The following is a 19,308-nucleotide window of genomic DNA, read 5'->3' as shown; positions in this document are numbered from 1 at the left end:
GCTGGTTCGCGACTGGAGGAGGAGCTTACAAATGTCTAGCCTTCGTAGACCGCGAAGTATCATAATTAGTTTATTTTTATTAAAAAAAATCAGAAACGCCTAAAAATTGCATCTTGAATTTTCTCTCTGTTGCAGATTCAAAGTTAGTTAATTTTGTTCTTCATGAGGTAAATTGCTTGGGCGTTAATGAATCAACACATTCTGTAGTAACTTTGAAAGAACATAGCTTATTTCTTTCATTAAAATCTAATATTGTTGCCTGTTTTATATTGTTGGGTTTGTTAGACTTTGGTCGGACTGCCTGAATTAATGCAGTTTTATGCTCCCACAATAACATCAAGATTAAGATGATAAGCAAATACTCCTTAATTGCCCTATTGCAAAACAAGATTAGCCCATTTGTGTTTTTGTGTCTATCTTGAAGGGCTTTGAGTTTCATTCATGACCATTGTTGTCCTGATCAAGTGGAGGACCCAAATCAGACCATAAAGAGGTCAGTTTGCATTACAGTTGCTCCCAAACTAACATTACCATACAAGCCCCTTCTTGATGCATTTCCTTGGAGGAAGAGGCTGCTAAAAATGGCAGTTTCTCAATCCAGTGTGCAAAGCTCCAGTTTGGCGAGCTGAGCACAGGAAATGAGGAATGTACAGTGCATTTGACAAATTTATGAGTGCAAAGAAAAAATAACATTCTATAATGAATACAAACTGAGGCATTATTCTCAATCTGCCATTTGAACTGAATGGTTTGTATAACTTTGGTTCCATTTGTTGTTTTTTTGTATTCACCTGCAAAATCTGTTTGAAGTAATTTTAAAAGTATTGTTTTTTTTCTCCCTCATTCGCCTCCCTAGAACTGCAGCACCCAATGGTAGTTATTTTTTTTTCCTTAGGCCTCTTTCTCCCCTCCCCCCAGTCTCCCGTCCATTATCAACTCACCTGGCTGTGTGTTTGTGTGTTGTGCAGCCACACCCGGCTACTCTGTATTAACCAATCAGCTCCTCCAAGAGCGAGAAACACCAAGGAGGTGTACTTCCTGTGTTTGGTGAGAGAAGACACGGGGCAGGTCGGTCTTAAACCAACGACTAGTGTATTTTTTTTTCAGGGGAGTTTCACACTGCAGCTTGGTAGGGCGAAGGGGAGGGAAGATTGGACAAGACCCTGCAGAGTTTTTGCTTGATTTATGAGAGAGCTGTTCAGTGAGAGAACATATTTAGAGGACAAGGCACAGGGGTGAGCGAGGAGGAGGAAGAGGAGGAGGGGAGGAGGGTAAAAGATAAGTGTCAATCTGTTGAGACTTGCTTGGGAATTTGAAGAAGGAAGGAGGGAGTTGGAGAGAGCAGATATCTGGAAAGCAAGGAGAGCTCAGGTGTAAACATTAGGATTTTTATTTTTGTTGCCAGCGCTAGCTTCATTTTGAAACACATTTGGAATGTATCAATATGTCAGCTAGGACAATGTGAAAGCAGAGAATGCATACTTGTGTGTTGTGCAATCCCATGCTTGAGAGCTGAGCTGGACTAGGAGGCGGGAGAGGCCAGCTCTCCCCACAACTTCACATTTAGGTGAGTGGCTTCTCTCTCACACACATAAGTACTCTGTTTGTGTTTTTTTTTTAAGTGTTATGTCGTGACTTATGTGTTAAATACCGTACCTATGTGTAACAGGGCCTTGCTTTCTCAAAGGCCTGATTCGATATGCTGTGCTTTTCAGGTTTGTGCGGCTTTTTTAGTAAACTGTAGGTGAGTGTCTTTGTTTTTGTATGTCTTAATTTGTTGGGCTTTAAACTGCAAACAATTTGGATTAAGCAATCACATAGCACTTATCGGCCTAAAACTAGCCCAAAACTGACAGCAGCGCTTAAGTTGTTTCAGCAACGCATGTTGAAAAGTTTGCACTTGATTATGTAACATGCATATTCGACTTTCAACTAAAGCAGTGTGAAATGTCTTTAAGGTTTTCCAAATTATGCTACCATGGGGACCAAAAGGCCAAGCTGCACCGTCTTCGACACTTTCTTAAACATTAACACGTCTGACCGCAAGCTTCAGCCAGGTGGAAGACACTCCCGGGACCCCAGTCCCAGGCCACCAGCCATGACCGCTCAGTCAGAGCAGGAAAGTAACCGAAAGGAAGAAGTACGGCGGGATCGGGAACTGGAGAAAATGAGAGACAAATCAAGATACAAAGATACGGACCCACGGGAGAGGTACCATGAGAAAGACAGAGGCCCCTCTTCCAGGCCAAGGGAGGCTGAGCGGGAGCGGAGGGAAAAGAGGCAAGAGGACGACAGGAGGAATGGAAGGCTGCTGTCTAACGTGGAAAGGGAATTTGAGAGGGAAATGGAGCGCGGGATGAAGAAAGGTGACACTTTTCCCAGGATGCGAAGAAGTGGTGAAAGGGATGAAGGCCGTGAGCACAGGCGCCAAAGAGACAGACCGAGAAGGATGGAGACGGATGGCTGGGAACGGGAAAGAGAGCAAGCTTGGCTGAGGGAAAGGGAAAGAGAAAGAGAAAGCGATGACGTCCGTAGACGGGCAAGAAAAGATGTGAGAAGCTATGAGAAACCCAGGCAAAGATATCAAGAGCCCAATGCTGCTCTCCCAGACAGCAGAAGATACTTTGAAATGGGGTACAAAACATCCAGGACACCTTCCCCACGGCGTCGGAGAGAGAGGGAGATTCATCTGGATCGGAAGGAGCAGGAGAGGACCCCCAGGAGAGGCGGAGGCACGAGGAGTGAAGAGGACAGCGACGAGCGGGAGATGAGGCGACAAAGAGCGAGGGACGACAGAGAGCGGCACGAGTTGACATATCAACACAGCAGAAGCGAGGGGGACAGCAAGGGCAGGGACCGACAGAGACGCAGAGAAGCAGACAGAGGCAGGCGGGGGGAGGAGAGGTGGTCATACGGGGACGGGAGAGGATGGTCGAGTGACAAGAGAGAGAAGGAGCACCGCAGAGTGCATGATGAGCCCAGGAAGGAAAGGCAAAGACAGGAAAGAGAGGCTGACCCTAGGTGGAATGACACAACCCTCAAGGAGGCGGCCTCTGGGGCTCCGCGGAGAGCTCAGAGCAGCGGCGAGTGGAGCAGCGACATGGACAATGACACGAGACGCAGGCCGGGCAGAGACGACTATGAAGGAGAAGGGGAGAGCGAGCGGGAGGACAGGAAGAGTCCACAGAGGGCGCAAAGGAGAAGTGAGACAGAGATGGCAGCCGCCGAGCAGAGACGGATGTGGTTAGAACCGCAGAGGAGCAATCATAGCAAAGAGTCCTCTCTGGAGGATGACTTAGACCGAGAGCGGAGGGGAGAAGAAGAAGAAGAAAAAGAAGAAGGGGACGCACAAAGGGGACGCATTGAAAGTTGGATACGTGAGCACAGAAGAGGCAAAAACAGACAGGAGGTGAATGTAGACCAAAGGGAGGAGGTCCAGGGGGAGTCAGAGAAGCGTGACAAGGAATGGAGTTTTGGAGGTAGCTGGAGGACAGACAACAGCGAAGACAGCGAAGGAGGAAGTGACACCGAGTGGCGGCAAGACAGAGTTCTGTCGACAGAGGACGGCTTTGTGACTGTATCCAGTGGCGGCGACGACGACGAGGATGAGCGAGAGGAGTTTGTGGACTGTCAGGACTTTTGGGAGGGCGGGGAGGATACGGGCAACGCCCCTTCCTCTGATGGGTGCACAAGGGAGGACTATGCTAATGAGGAGGAGCAAGAAAAGAAGCTCAAGTACGTCTTCTGCGTGATCGGGCAAACGCGAGTGAAGCCTGACGGGATGTCACCATCACCATCAGGTGACCGCATGGACGACGAGGAAAGAGACAACCTCCTTTCAGAAAGTCTTCATCATAGCGGACATGATGTCAGCCCGCAACCTCCACATGACCTGCACCTGACACCGAGGAGAAGTGACCAATACCCGATGAACAGCGACAGCGACAAGTCTAAGGAGACTCTTCCAGACCAGGATCCCAGAATGAGAACCAGGAAAATGGAGCACCCGTATGCTGAGATCGGGCCCATGAAAAGAGACTCTGAGACAGAAAAGCTCCTCATGGAGTGGAGGGAGAGGAATAAACAAATGGCCGACAGGGATCAACACTCGCCTCTTCCGAGTAACCCTTACGCCGACGTTTACTCCCAGGTGACTTTTGAGCAAATTCTCCCAGCCTTGGAAGGGCTTAATATTGAAGCCATGAGCCCAGAAGAGAAGGAAGCCATTCGGATCCGAATGAGCGGTGCCTGGAGCATGTCTGAGGAACCTAAGCGCCATTCCCAAGCCCCTCATCTTAAGTGGGCTAAAAGTGTAGTACGGGAGATACTTGGACACTCGGGAGAAGACGTGATTGATGACCCCAGCTCAGTTGGGCAAGGCCCCACCGGGACTGAGGAGAGGCAAGTGGACGAGGTCATTACGGAGATGCATCTCGATAGTTCACACTCAGAGCCCGAATCGGAGGACGAAGAGCCGGAGGTGGAAGGGCTGAGAGGTACGGGGCAGGGACGACGACACATGCATGCTGACCAGCTCTCGGCCATGCATGCTGACACATCTGCATACACTCACGCTGACACATTGCTAGAAACACAAAGGAAGGAGAATCACACCCCGGAGATGGATAAAGACACGGAGCCTGATCTCCGCTCGGAGGAGGTAGTTATAGATGTGAAAATGACTGAGGAGACAGAAGATGAGGTTAAGAAAGCAGACACGGATAAAGAAACGAGCAGACAAAAGGAAGTGGAGATGTATTTGTCTGTGAGTAACACACTATATAAACCTAGCAGCTGCCCCATTCTCAACTACGACTCCCAGCCGGACCTCCTCGTCCCCTCCACAGAGGGCCATGACGATGAGGAGGAGGCCGAACGAGAAGAAAGGCAAGATGAGGACAGTGAGTGTAGCTTAGCATCAGAATCCGACGGGGATAGCCCAGATGGAGCAGAAGCGGCGGCAAGAACGCCGGGAGGTGGGACTCTGACGAGCAACTGCAGTTTCCGAGATTTGGGTCCCCAGGCTCGTTTGAGGAGACGGGGGATCCGTAAAACCACTGAGAGAAGAAACGTGGAGCTTGTAGAGGTGGAAGAGGAGGAGGTGGAGGAGGAGCAAGGTGTTGCAAGGGATCGCAGAACTCGAATATTCACTACAACAGGTAACAAAAAAAAGTGGAGGCCAATCAGCAGTGGCTTTTTTTTCAATCAGGGGGTGTCCAAAAAGTCATATTATTATTAATTTGAAATTCATTCATTCATTCATTTTCTACCGCTTATCGCAGAACATACAAGACCCCAGCAGATCTTGTAAAACTCAACAAGTCTCGAAATGATTAGCTCCAAAAGTGTGCTTTTTGTTGTTATTCTACCACAGAAATGTAACAGTGACAAATGTATGATGATAACCATAGAACAGGAACAGTGAAGCAATAGCATAATAGTCTTAAAAGTAGGAAGCAGAGCTAATATTCATTTTCTACCGCTTAGCCTCACGAGGGTCGCTGGGGGGTGCTGGAGCCTATCCCAGCTCTCTTCGGACGAGAGGCGGGGTACACCCTGGACTGGTCGCCAGCCAATCACAGGGCACATATAGACAAACAACCATTCACACTCACATTCATACCTATGGACAATTTGGAGTCGCTAATTAACCTAGCATGTTTTTGGAATGTGGGAGTACCCGGAGAAAACCCATGCATGCACAAGGAGAACATGCAAACTCCGAGGGTGGAATTGAACCCTGGTCTCCTAGCTGTGAGGTCTCCGCGCTAACCACTCTTCCGCCGTGCAGCCAGTTTGAACTCCTAGTACGAATTTTTATTGTTCTTTTTCTTGTTTAATTATGTTTTTAGAATGTGCAGCGGGCCACAAATCACCCAGGGCTGCACTTTGGACACCCCTGTCTTAAATTATGCACTTTTTTTTATCAGCACTTGATTGTGCTCTCTGGCTGACTGATCATATTTCCAGTATTTTACATCATCGCCACCTTATCACCCCCCCCCCCCCCCTTCCAAAAAAAAAATTATCTGAAGCCAGAATCATAAAATCTGACTTCCAACAATACGACTGCGTCACAGGTAACAAAGTGGGTTGTGGGTGGAGATAAGTGGAGGTGGGAGCATCGAGCTGAAAAAGCTGCTGTTGCTCCTCATATGAGACATACACCCTGCAGCAGAAGTTTGGATCAGTCACTGTTACTTACCAACTCCACTACTTCACAACATTTACTGATTGGATTGGGAATGGTGTTGTATAATGTTATGACAAGTGGACACTTTCTTGTTCTAGACGAAGAGGATGATCGCTGTAAAAGCTGGGGAGAAGTGGAGCTGAGGTGAGTCCAAAAGTCAACTTTACAAGAGGAAATATTTCTTGTTTGTTTAAATGAGTATATTAAAAAAAATGTGTCTTTTTTTTCTGGGACTGTAGGAATGTTTTGGACACAATCGGAAGACGAAAAAGGAACTCAAAGTTTTTCAGTGAGTATTTCTACCATCTTTACGGATTACGGGTCACATTACTTACTTGATTACTTAATCCTAACCCTTTTTAATTTCTTTTTAAGTTACAAATTTCTAATTTCTAAAATCACAAATACTTAAACTTGCTGATATAGTTAATCTTCAAACAGCTAAAATAATGAATAAGGCTATATTGACACTTACTATGGTACTCATTATGTCATTGAAAATTAAAATTAAAATTAAAATTAAAATTAAAATTAAAATTAAAATTAAAATTAAAATTAAAATTAAAATTAAAATTAAAATTAAAATTAAAATTAAAATTAAAATTAATAAAAATATATTAGGAAAGCAGGAAGTGAACAAATGTTACAGTTACTGATTGTAAAAGTACCAGATGGAGAGGTAGGATTTAATAAGCTTTGCTTCTTCCTACTCCTTTTGGACATGTGGAACTGTGAACTGATTATGTGATGCATTCAATTGTAATCTGGTGCATGTTCAAATGAAATAAAACCATTACCATTACAAATACACACAATAAATTGCAGTAATGATAGTAAATGTAGTGTAATGTTACTTTCCACCTATTTTGTGGTAATAAATGAATATGTCCCGGGTTTGTTTATGTTTATGTATGTTGACTTTATAAATTAGATCTTGCGTGGGCACCTGAAAAGGATTCACAGATTTCATTTTCTGTGTCATTTCCTAATAAATCTTAATCGGGCATCTTAGCTGTCAGCTGGGTGTCTTCAGATCGTATCTGAGGCGTGTGCGTGCAGACGGGAAAACGCGTGACACAGTCGTTCATTTCCGTTCAGCGCACCGTGATTCATTTCTGCAGAAACACTGCCTCACAGGAACTTCTGCCTCTTACTCCTCACTGGGTGCTATCTGATCCACACAGATGTTAAAGGTGGAGCATGTGTGTGTTGAGACATTGTATATATACTGTATGTGTGTGTGTGTGTGTGTGTGTGTGAGAGGTACAGGCAGGTTTGTGCAAGCATTCATATTCAAAAACACTGCTGCTGTGACTTTGCATTCCGGCAAGTATTTGCAAATGGAATGCATACAGTACAACTCATTTCTAGCCTCTAGACTTTTTTACTTCCTGTGCCTCTTTTTTTTTCCTAACGTCCTCTTTTTGCACTAGTAGCAATAGTTTACTCTCATTTAGGGTGGTGCGTTCACAATGGCCATGTTTGGTTTGGTTAAAAGCAGTAACGCATGTTGAGATTTATGGGTCGCAACAATTTTTTTTTACAATACTGTTTTTGCTGTACTTTCTACTCTATACTAGTTTATTATTGTATGTATTTATACTGACCAGCCATGAACTGATACCGATACTGATACTTGATATGTGATACTCCTCTTTTTGCACTAGTAGCAGTATTTTACTCGCATTTAGGGTGGTGCGTTCAAAATGGCCATGTTTGGTTTGGTTAAAAGCAGTGACGAATGTTGAGATTTATGGGTCGCAACAATTTTTTTTACAATACTGTTTTTGCTGTACTTTCTACTCTATACTAGTTTATTATTGTATGTATTTATACTGACCAGCCATGAACTGATACCGATACTGATACTTGATATGTGATACTCCTCTTTTTGCACTAGTAGCAGTATTTTACTCTCATTTAGGGTGGTGCGTTCACAATGGCCATGTTTGGTTTGGTTAAAAGCAGTGACGAATGTTGACATTTATGGGTCGCAACAATTTTTTTTTTACAATACTGTTTTTGCTGTACTTTCTACTCTATACTAGTTTATTATTGTATGTATTTATACTGATATTTAATATGTGATACTCCTCTTTTTGCACTAGTAGCAGTATTTTACTCTCATTTAGGGTGGTGCGTTCACAATGGCCATGTTTGGTTTGGTTAAAAAGCAGTGACGAATGTTGAGATTTATGGGTCGCAACAATTTTTTTTTTACAATACTGTTTTTGCTGTACTTTCTTCTCTATACTAGTTTATTATTGTATGTATTTATACTGACCAACCATTAACTGATACTGATACTTGATATGTGATACTCCTCTTTTTGCACTAGTAGCAGTATTTTACTCGCATTTAGGGTGGTGCGTTCAAAATGGCCATGTTTGGTTTGGTTAAAAAGCAGTGACGCATGTTGAGATTTATGGGTCGCAACAATTTTTATTGCAATACTGTTTTTGCTGTACTTTCTACTCTATACTAGTTTATTATTGTATGTATTTATACTGATACTTGATATGCGATACTTTGTTGTAAAAGTCTGATCACCTTCTGTTGATCTTTGGTATTTAATCCTCCATCCTGGTGGTTAAAGTCATTCATTTATTCATTATTATTATTTTATTTTAGTACTGAAACACACGTTTGACCACAGTCTCGATGCCCAATCCCCCCCCAATGCTACACAGATGCGGCCCAACTCTACCAACAGTACAGCGAGGCGGCCCAAAACTTTGAGATCCTGAGCCAGTCTCGCTCTTCCGATGTCATCTTGGTCAGCGAGGACATTTCGGCCTCTCCGGCTCCGTCGCATCCTCCGGCATGCAGGCCTCTCCCGCCGCTACCCCCCATCCCGCACCCCCACTCCTTGGCGCACACAGGCTCCATCACCAGTGTCAGAAGCTTGCCTCTGCCGGAGCGGTCCAAGAATGAGGGCCGGCCTTCCTCCCCGCGGCTCTCCATCTCACTCACGCAGTCGTCCACGCTGTGGCGAGAGCTGCCTGGCGTCAGGAACAGCAGAGAGCTGGAGGACCTCACGGAGGACGAGAGGCGACTGCAGGAGGTAAGTCACACACAGCAAACTAACAGGAAGTCGGACATTTTTGCTTCAAAAATGGTGCTACCCTTGAGGCTGTGGGTATCTGTTCAACTTTTAGACTTTTTATAGTCTAAAATTAAATTTAAACCTTAATTTTAACCCTCACCCTCTGATCGTGTATGTGTATATGTAATACAGTACAGTCCGCCCTCATCATTTTGCGGTTTGAACATCACACTGTGTTGCAATTTTTCAAAAATATATTATAAAATGACGTTTTTTTTGTGGTTTAGTGGTCCAAAAATATGCATAAACAGTCATTTTAGCCTAAATTAGCAATTTTCAAGTATAAAAATCTACGGCATCACTTCCTGTCCACAAATCCAGAAGACATATATTGAAACACACACCAGCTCTAGGCTTACTGGCTGCATGAGGGGTTAGCGCGCAGGCCTCACGGCTGGGAGACCTGAGTTCAATTCCACCCCTGGAGTTTGCATGTTCTCCCCGTGCATGCGTGGGTTTTCTCCGGGTACTCCGGTTTCCTCCCACATTCCAAAAACATGCTAGGTTAATTGGCGACTCCAAATTGTCCATAGGTATGAATGTGAGTGTGAATGGTTGTTTGTCTATATGTGCCCTGTGATTGGCTGGCGACCAGTCCAGGGTGCACTCCGCCTCTCGCCCAAAGACAGCTGGGATAGGCTGAAAAGTGAATGGTAGAAAATGAATGAATGAAAATGATGACATAATATTTTGATGTTATTCCTGTAATATTACAACATTTTCATATTATTTTATTTTGCTTCTTTCTCACAATATTAAAACTTTTTAACGCGTTTATTCTTGTAAAATCACATTTTTTCTGCTCTTTTTTTTAATTTTCCGACTATTTCAACTTTCTTCTTGTAAATTTTCTTCTTGTAATTATGACTTTATAGGTTAATTGGCGACTCCAAATTGTCCATAGGTATGAATGTGAGTGTGAATGGTTGTTTGTCTATATGTGCCCTGTGATTGGCTGGCGACCAGTCCAGGGTGTACCCCGCCTCTTGCCTCAAGACAGCTGGGGTAGGCTCCAGCACCCCCTGCGACCCTCGTGAGGAGAAGCGGTAGAAAATGAATGAATGAATGAACACCAGTATTAGTCTTTATTTATCTTAAATGTCTTATTTTCCCTGACTAGATCTGCTGTATTGGGTAATGTGATCGTAAAGTGACTATAAGGGTGTATGTGTATGTGTAAGAGATATTACTGTATAGCCCACTCATGCCTGAGGTTGTTTTTGAGCGTCATTTCACATTACCCACCACTGTTTCATTTTAAATTGGGGCGTAACGTGACCGCTGTTATTACCTCACATCTCGGACTACAAAGGAAGACTACAAGAAATACTGGAATTTCCCCCATCCTTCTCCTAGCAGATGAAATTACGCAAATTTTTCTCTGGTAACGTCTTGCCTTCGCCAGTTAGGCTCACTTCCACTTATTGTGTAACTTTTCTTCCAGTCAAAGATGTCCAAAAAGACGTCAGAGAAAGAAGAGTAGATATCACTCATCAACTCTAAATGTTACCTTAACTTCTTCTTCTTCTTCTTCTTCTTTTCACTATAGGTGCGATTTGAAGTGGTGACCTCTGAGGCGTCCTACTGCCGCAGTCTGGACATCGTTGTGGAACATTTTGTTAAATCCAAACAGCTGGGGACGCTGTTGACCACCCAGGATCGGAACTGGCTTTTTTCCCGTCTGGCTGATGTCCGTGCCATCAGCCACAGGTCAGACATGATGCTACAGGCTGAAAGAAGGCTTGGATTAAAATCCAATTAGATGCATTTTTTGCATACTGTTGCCTACATTCATTAAACCAGAAAAAAATAATAGTATGTGTTAATAAAACATACCTAATGTGTTTTTTTAAGCTTCTTATCAAAGCTGGAGGAGCGACTCGAGTCGGACGTCATGCACTTTACAGTGTGTGATATCATCGCTCGGCACTGTCAGCGCTTCAAGATGGTTTATGTACCCTACCTCACCAATCAGTCCTACCAGGACGCCACGTACCAGAGACTCATGTAAGATACCCTGACGCGTTGCTTAAAACTACTTTTGTACTATTTCCACCACATCACCTCTTGTTGCTGTGTGTCTTTCAGGAATGAGAATCCAGGCTTCAAACGCATCGTTGAGAAGTTAGAGAGGAGTCCTGTTTGTCAAAGACTTCCCCTTCGTTCCTTCCTCGTCCTGCCATTCCAAAGAATTACAAGAATTAAGCTGCTGGTCCAGGTTTGTTGGTGGTTTCATTTGTTTGGATTTGGAAACCTTTTAGTGATACGGTATTACGGAATACGGAAACACAAGAAGATGCTAGTCTTCTGTTTTGATAATTTTTTCTTCTGCTCTTCACAAAGCAAAAGGAAAATGTGGGCTTTTAATTTTAATTTAGTAGCATCAAATTTAAATTTAAATTGCTACTAATTTTAATTTTAATTTTAATTTAGTAGCATCTAATTTTAATTTTAATTTTAATTTTAATTTTAATTTTAATTTTAATTTTAATTTTAATTTTAATTTTTTTATTATTTTTTTATTATGTTTTATTATTTTTTATTTTGTTGATATTCCAAATTCTGCAACCTTAGGATTGTCTTCCTACTACTTAGAACAACTGTTTCACTTTAACACATACACATTGTTTATGTTCCAGAATATTGTGAAGAGAACAATTCCTGGTACTGCAGAAGCGACGCAAGCCATTAAAGCCCTGAAACTTCTAGAGAAGGTAAATTCCGCCCCTCTATACAGTATTAGAGTATTTATGAGACTTGATAATGTTATTGTATACAGTAAATGCAGGTTGTTGCGTGCGTTTGGTGCGTTTTGCTTAGCATTCACGTTGGTGTTTATGTCATGAGACCAAAGGCTGACCAGTAAAGAACTTAATTAAGTAAGGACTTGCTTGGACAGCTTTTGTGACATAAGTACGTAGGTTATTTTTTAGGTTGGGGGCGATAATTTCTATATGTCAGTATAAGAAAATGACTAGATCATATGCACCCTAACTCTCTTCTGCCCTCTAGCTGATCCAAGAAAGCAATGACAGCATCTCTCAAATGAAAAGCATCGAGTCACTGGTGTTGTTAAGCGCCAAGGTGGACTTTGAGTGCAGGGTAAGTGATGCGTTCAAGGACTGGGAGCGTGTGATAAAGAATCAGTGTAAATTATTGCTAATAGTGTAGCAACATAACGTGGAATTTGTGCGCCTTGCTTGCTGCAGACTCTTCCTCTCATCAGTCAATCTCGGAGGTTGGTGCGCGAAGGACCAGTCACAGAACTGATGGACTTTTCCCTAAAAGACACAGAGAGGAATATTTACATGCACTTATTCAATGACTACCTGCTGCTCTCGCAACAAAAAGAGTGAGTCAGTTTGCTTTTACGGTTTGATTGATTATTCATCATCATCACCCATCGCCCACTACTTCCTGTAATATCGCCTTGTCATCTTCATGAGTCCACTTCATTCTGCATCCTCATTTTTTTTTCTCGTTATCATTCTTCCTTCAAGAGGTGGGAAGTTCACGGTGATCGACCACGCCCCCGTGGCAGAGCTGCGTGCAGAGAACTGCCGCGTTAAACTTCATTCCCTACAGAAGAACCTGTTCAGACTACACATGTTGCACAAGTCGCTGCTGCTAAGGACCGACACACAGTAAGATGCAGCATTGGCTAGCTTGATTAAGAAATGGTGACGAGAAGATGTATTCATTTTGTTTCATTTATTTCCTTCAGGAGTGATAAGCTACGCTGGATATCCGCCCTTTCCCGACCTCATCCTGAAATTGATTTTTCTTCCGCGCAAGGTGACTCATGCTTCCTGGTGGCTATGGTCGTTTGCTGTATCATCCCTGATGAATCATTAACTCCTTTACCTGCTCAAGTGTCACTTTTTTTTACTTTATATTAACATAACGTGCAGTCACATAACATATTAGGTTGCATAACTTATCGTGACTTCATACTGTATGCCGTTAATAATACAATGGTGCTTTGGTTTTGGTTTCTAAAGGTCGGAGGAAAAACAAAACATGCAAAAATCTAGGCAAATTGTCCCATTGGAAGTAATATAAATCAAATGAATGTGCTACAGATTCACCTGCAGATATTAACAAAATACACTTTATATTTTGTATTACAGAGAATAATTATAATTTAACATACAGAAAACAATGAAATTATTATAAAATGACAAATAGATGGAACTTATTGTTGATGTACACTTCCTATACATCCTGGTGAGATCAATTAATTATTTATTAATAAATACCCCGTGAGAGGTGGAGTACACCTGGACTGGTGGCCAGCCAATCACAGGGCACATATAGACAAACAACCATTCACACTCACATTCATACCTATGGACAATTTGGAGTCGCTAATTAACCTAGCATGTTTTTGGAATGTGGGAGGAAACCGGAGTACCCGGAGAAAACCACATGCATGCACGGGGAGAACATGCAAACTCCACACAGAGATGGCCGAGGGTGGAATTGAACCCTGGTCTCCCAGCTGTGAGATCATACAGCCCATAAAATAAACATTCATTCATTTTTGTCGCGGGGGGGGGGGGGTGCTGGAGCCTATCCCAGCTGTCTTTGGGCATCCTGGTGAGATCAATTAATTATTTATTAATAAATACCCCGTGAGAGGCGGGGTACACCCTGGACTGGTCGCCAGCCAATCACAGGGCACATATAGACAAACAACCATTCACACTCACATTCATACCTATGGACAATTTGGAGTCGGCAATTAACCTAGCCTAGCATGTTTTTGGAATGTAGGAGGAAACCGGAGTGCACGCATGCACGGGGAGAACATGCAAACTCCACACAGAGATGGCCGAGGGTGGAATTGAACCCTGGTCTCCTAGCTGTGAGGTCTGCGCGCTAACCACTCGAACACCGTGCAGCCCCTCAATTAATTATGAAGGCATAAAATGATCAATTAATAGGCCTGGTGGGATATTGAGTGTAGTACCATGTGCCATGTGTAGTTATCCCAGCGCCAATAACGGTTAGCGTGTCAGCTTGATGACATACGATGGATTTCATCATCCTCTTACACGCTTAAATTCTTTCAAGTGTCTACTAAATTAGGAATTCACTCGCCTGTGTTTTTTCTTGCAGATTTCCCACAGATGCAGTGTATCAGAGCTTTCGTCGCCCAGCAGCCCGATGAGTTGTCTTTAGAAAAAGCTGATATCATACTGGTGCACCAACAAAGCAGCGACCGTAAGAACATCTTGATACCTCACATTTCATTGATTTCAGTTAGTTAGGAGAAACTTGCACTTCATACATGAAGAAGTGGGTACAATAAATAAGCTTTGCTTGTTCCTAACCCTTTTCAGACATGTTGAATTATGCTCACCATTGGTTCGTCTCTTCACAGATTGGGTAGAGGGCACCAGACTGTCCGATCGGCATCGTGGATGGGTGCCGGAGTTGCATTTGGAGTTGATAAGCAACTCCAGAGTCCGACAGCGCAATCTATCGGATGCCCTAAAACTCACCACGGCCACAGCAGCAGTATGAGCAGGACTGAAAAGCCACATAAAGACATCCAGATTGAAAAAAAAAAAAACAATTCCACAGCATGCTGTGCTTCACAGCTCCAGCTGGACAGAGTGGACATCTCCTTGCAGAAAACGGCAATATATGCTGACTTTGGAGCGATTGCATACCGAGATAAGGACTCTTCACAACAGTGTGTACGCCTGCGTGTTTTAAAGAGTAAAGCATATTGCATTTGTATATTGAGTAGAATGGAAAATATTCCTTAAAGATGGCATAGTTTACTGCAATAAGAGTCCCCTGCATGCAGGAGACCTGACAGGGTGCAACTTCTCACATGTACAGAATGTTTAGGTTACACAGAGAATATGTTTCAATAAATTCTGCACATTTAAAACCTATGCATCATACCGAAGTTTTTATTTTGGTTATGGCTATTATGTGATCCAGTATAGTAACTGAATCAGAGATTCCTTTATGAAAATATATTGCAATACTATACAGTCACAACAATAAACATGGTCTACAAAAATAATGACACAAATTTATCAATGCATTTGACTCCCAGTACTTTATTTACCTGCATATTTAATTTAAACTTATATCTGCACTAGATTACTTTCTGAAGGTTCTGTCCTGTTCAGATCAAGTTGACGTAACGCACCTACAGCAAGCACGCACTGCACGTAACCCTGGCCTTTCTCCCAAGGCTGGTCCGAAACACTGATTGGTGGATAGCCAACCGACTGCACGGAAAATTCAACCAATGGTATCATACGCAGTCTTCCAGTGGTGCAATCTGATTGGTCTATATTCTACTAAAGCCATCTGTGATTTGTCAAAAAGATATAAGGGCGGAGCCTTGCCGTGTTGTTTTCGTTGAGGTGCGCAGTCGACATCTTTATTGGTGGCGTATAAACATTTGAACTGTATTTTCTTTTCTACAATAGCTACTTTGGAGGAATTTAGCAAAACAAGTGCTTTTTGGTTGCTACTTGAGTCGAAAGTCTTTTTGCTGTCTTCAAAGGTACGTACACAGAAACGATTACTCGGTCATCGTGACAAAGTCTGCACATTAATCCACAGCGTACGTTGAATTTTAACAGTTGCTACTGTCTATGTATGATATATGAATTGACACATTCGAAGATATTGCTGTCTTGTCGAAGCACGGTTTGTTAGCGGTATAAACGGCAATTGTTGTTGTTGTGGCCTTGTTTTGTCTATCGTCTGATATTGTATTTGTACTGTTTCGACGCACAAATGTGATAGAAAACGGCGCGAATGTGAGAGAAATCGCTGGTCGTAGTTGGACAAAAAGAGCATTTGTAACCTTAATCGGTTGTTATTGTTTACTGCCGTTTTAACCCCGCCCACTACTGCTAGCTTAGCGAGCACAAAATAATAACGGCATATTTTGCATTTTCTTCCATCGATAAATTTTTTTCAACGTGACATTCCAATTCTTGGACATTCTACATTCGGTAATATTAAGGCACATGATATATTATATTTATATAGAAAACAAACTTGTACGTGACAACTAGTAAATATTTTATTTTGAAATTAACGGAAGTCATGTAGTATGGCACCACTTCCGGGTAATGCCTCATTTTTAAAGTATTTGCTTGATTAAACGAGGAACGAAAGCGATTCAAGTCTTTTTTTTTGTTCATGCCAATGATTTTATGCGTGAAATTCCAATACGTGGGTAGTCTACATTCGGTAATATTAAGGCACATGAGATATTATATTTATATAGAAAACAAACTTGTACGTAACAACTGGTAAATATTTTATTTTGAAATAAACGGAAGTCATGTAGTATGGCACCACTTCCGGGTAATGCCTCATTTTAATGGCGTATATGCTGGATTAAAGGAGGAACGAAAGCGATTCAAGTCTTCATCTTTTTTTTATCATGCCAATGATTTTATGTGTGACTACAAAACAAAACATATCCTTATCTGTGAAGCGGTTCAGTAAATATATACTAAATCCTGTTTCGTGAGCTGTCACCATCACTTGATGACAGTAAGTCCTGTCGTCATGAAGTGATGTCATCCTTTTTCATTTGTCTGCACAATAAATAAAGCTGTTGTTTGTTGTTGTCTTTCAGATGGGGAGTCAGTACCAGCGCTCGGTACCACTGGAGGTGAGGAGAGCAGAGGGGGAGCGGGTTCGGTCCAAGCATCCTGACAAGATACCGGTGGGCATGACAACAACTTTTATATATTTGTAGCACTAATGATCTGTTAAACTGATCGTTATATCATTTTTTTTAACAGATCATTGTGGAGAAGGCCCAGAGGTCAAGAGCTCCTGAACTGGATAAAAAGAAATACTTGGTGCCCTCAGATTTAACAGGTGACGTTCAAAAGCACTATATAGTGGAGTGAATGGTTGTTTGTCTATATGTGCCCTGTGATTGGCTGGCGACCAGTCCAGGGTGTACCCCACCTCTTGCCCGAAGACAGCTGGGATAGGCTCCAGCATGCCCGCGACCCTCATTAGCATAAGCGGTATAAAAAAATGAATGAATGATATTAGCCCTCTTAAACTTGCGACCTATGGGTCTTATTGGAGGTAATAAAAATAGGCTTTTTTGCATCAGCAAAGCAAACATCGCATCAAGCATGCCCAAATTAATTTTTGAAGTGATTCACAAGAACAGTGGAGCTACTCACAACTGAATCCGACTGAGATTTTGTTCAGTTTTTTTGTATTTTTTGAGCAACGGTCTTTGATCAGCTGATAAACAGCCTATTTCTCCTTATTTCTAAAATCACAAATACTTTGTTAATCTTCAAACAGCTAAAATAACGCATAAGGCTAAAAATGACCAATTACCTAAAATGTCAACCAATACTTCTCTACAAGAGAGGAGAAAAATATGATCTCAGGGAAGAACTACATTTGAAACACTTATATGCTAGGACTACGTTAAAAAGCCATAGCATTTCAGTATGTGGAATCAAACTATGGAATGGATTGAGTAAGACCCTCAAACAATGCACAACGATGAGCCAATTCAAGAAACAATACAAGCAGTTGATGTTTGCTAAATACAAGGATGAAGAGTCTTGAACCAGTCATGATGTGTTATACGTATCACTATATTGACACTTACTATGGTACACATTATGTCATTGTAAAATAAAAATAAAAATAAATTAGGAAAGCAGGAAGTGAACAAATGTAACAGTTACTGATTGTAAAAGTACCAGATGGAGGGGTAGGATTTAATAAGCTTTGCTTCTTCGTACTCCTTTTGGACATGTGGAACTGTGAACTGATTATGTGATGCATTCAATTGTAGTCTGATGCATGTTCAAATGAAATAAATTACCATTTCAGTTTAATTGTTAATTGTCAATAAATGGCTTTTTCAAGCTCTACTTAAAACTTCACAAAGATTCAAATGTATACAAAAGGTAAATTCTAGCTACGGTCTTAAGATTATGATGAGGCCCGCATATAGGATCTTTGACTAGCATTTTTGCAGTAGATCCTTCCAACCATCCGAGCACTCTTGTCAATCTTTCACAAGTGTTTTTGCAGTATGTCCTTCAAAGCAGAAGAGCACTCCATCGCTCAAAAAGGATCTTTGACTAGCATTTTTGCCCACTGGTCCTTGAAAACAGACAATAGAGGATCTTTGTCAATTACTTATTGCTTTATTCAGTGCTGACGTCCTTGGTATTAAGTTGTTAGGTTTTACTTTCTGTTTTCTTCCCAATCACATGACATGAACTTCATGTGCCTTCTTGTTGTCATCTCACACCCACCCTTTCCTTTACCGTGTTTTCTTTCAGTGGGCCAGTTGTGCTTCCTGATTCGTCAGCGTGTTTCCTTGAGACCCGAGGAGGCGCTCTTCTTCTTTGTCAACAACTCTCTGCCTCCCTCTAGCTCGCCTCTCTCTGCTGTCTATGAGGTAACCGCATTTGGCGTCACATGCACGCGCGCAGACAGTCAGTTTGTTACGTTGTTTACATTTGTAAAAAAAAAAAACACAAATCACATAACAGAATAAGAAGTGGATGAGCCGGAGAATGTAACTTGGTTTGTGTGGCCTTCCAGGAGCACCACGAAGAAGACCTGTTCCTCTACATGACCTACAGCAACGAGAGCGTCTATGGCGCCTGAAGTTTCGCACCTCAAATCGGCTGTGACGGCGACAACGAGAAAGTTGAGGGGAGGCGGGGGGAGTGGAGTGTTCTTTTTCCTAAAGCTTTCACTCCTTTATTATTATTATTCTAACATATTCGTCTAAGGGATAAATGCTGAAGGGTGCGGTTTCACTTATTATGTTTTGGTTTTTGTTTTTGGAAAACAGAGAAAAAAAAAAAGGAACTGTGATGGAAAACGGAAGTTGTCTTATGATCTTCAAGAGCGCTCCCCTCATCTTTCTCATATTAAGTATTTAATGATTTTTGGTTTTGTAATTTTTTTTGTGGCAAATAAAACATGAAAAAAATTTTTGACTAGGTGTTCATTTTAA

At 42.2% G+C, this 19,308-nt stretch overlaps 2 protein-coding genes across 6 annotated transcripts; both read left to right on the top strand.

Annotated features, from left to right (window-relative positions):
• Nucleotides 1-923: 923 nt before the first annotated feature.
• Nucleotides 924-15,211, top strand: arhgef5 (Rho guanine nucleotide exchange factor (GEF) 5). 4 transcript variants are annotated; one of them, XM_058053854.1, is made up of 16 exons: nt 924-1,567; nt 1,716-1,744; nt 1,959-5,159; nt 6,292-6,337; nt 6,433-6,482; nt 8,884-9,257; nt 10,849-11,009; nt 11,154-11,306; nt 11,388-11,517; nt 11,939-12,013; nt 12,312-12,401; nt 12,509-12,651; nt 12,800-12,943; nt 13,024-13,094; nt 14,421-14,525; nt 14,686-15,211. In XM_058053854.1, exons 3-16 carry the CDS (start codon nt 1,979-1,981, stop codon nt 14,826-14,828), a joined length of 4,866 nt encoding a protein of 1,621 aa, XP_057909837.1. In that variant the 5' UTR covers nt 924-1,567; nt 1,716-1,744; nt 1,959-1,978; the 3' UTR covers nt 14,829-15,211. The 4 variants fall into 4 exon arrangements, with proteins under 4 accessions (XP_057909837.1, XP_057909838.1, XP_057909836.1 ...); XM_058053855.1 differs by having other exon boundaries at nt 1,670-1,744; XM_058053853.1 differs by lacking the exon at nt 1,716-1,744.
• A 452-nt stretch (nt 15,212-15,663) lies between these two features.
• On the top strand, nt 15,664-19,253 carry zgc:92606 (uncharacterized protein LOC100000242 homolog). Of its 2 annotated transcripts, none has more exons than XM_058053861.1 (5): nt 15,664-15,834; nt 16,927-17,016; nt 17,096-17,174; nt 18,623-18,741; nt 18,888-19,222. In XM_058053861.1, the coding sequence occupies exons 2-5, from the start codon at nt 16,927-16,929 to the stop codon at nt 18,951-18,953; spliced, it is 354 nt and encodes a 117-aa protein (XP_057909844.1). In that variant the 5' UTR covers nt 15,664-15,834; the 3' UTR covers nt 18,954-19,222. The 2 variants fall into 2 exon arrangements, with proteins under 2 accessions (XP_057909844.1, XP_057909843.1); XM_058053860.1 differs by lacking the exon at nt 15,664-15,834 and adding an exon at nt 16,645-16,841 and having other exon boundaries at nt 18,888-19,253.
• Nucleotides 19,254-19,308: the final 55 nt, after the last annotated feature.

The sequence above is a fragment of the Doryrhamphus excisus genome, chromosome 17 (genome assembly GCF_030265055.1).
Source record: "Doryrhamphus excisus isolate RoL2022-K1 chromosome 17, RoL_Dexc_1.0, whole genome shotgun sequence".
NCBI lineage: Eukaryota > Metazoa > Chordata > Actinopteri > Syngnathiformes > Syngnathidae > Doryrhamphus > Doryrhamphus excisus.
This window is presented reverse-complemented; position numbering and strand designations above follow the sequence as displayed.

Coding starts and splice junctions, on each gene's coding strand:
- arhgef5 (XM_058053853.1), top strand. CDS start 1,979: ATGGGGACCAAAAGGCCAAGCTGCACCGTCTTCGACACTTTCTTAAAC. Junction 5,160..6,291: donor TCGAATATTCACTACAACAG/GTAACAAAAAAA, acceptor TTCTTGTTCTAG/ACGAAGAGGATGATCGCTGT. Junction 14,526..14,685: donor GCACCAACAAAGCAGCGACC/GTAAGAACATCT, acceptor GTCTCTTCACAG/ATTGGGTAGAGGGCACCAGA.
- zgc:92606 (XM_058053860.1), top strand. Junction 17,017..17,095: donor AGCATCCTGACAAGATACCG/GTGGGCATGACA, acceptor TTTTTTTAACAG/ATCATTGTGGAGAAGGCCCA. Junction 17,175..18,622: donor GGTGCCCTCAGATTTAACAG/GTGACGTTCAAA, acceptor GTTTTCTTTCAG/TGGGCCAGTTGTGCTTCCTG.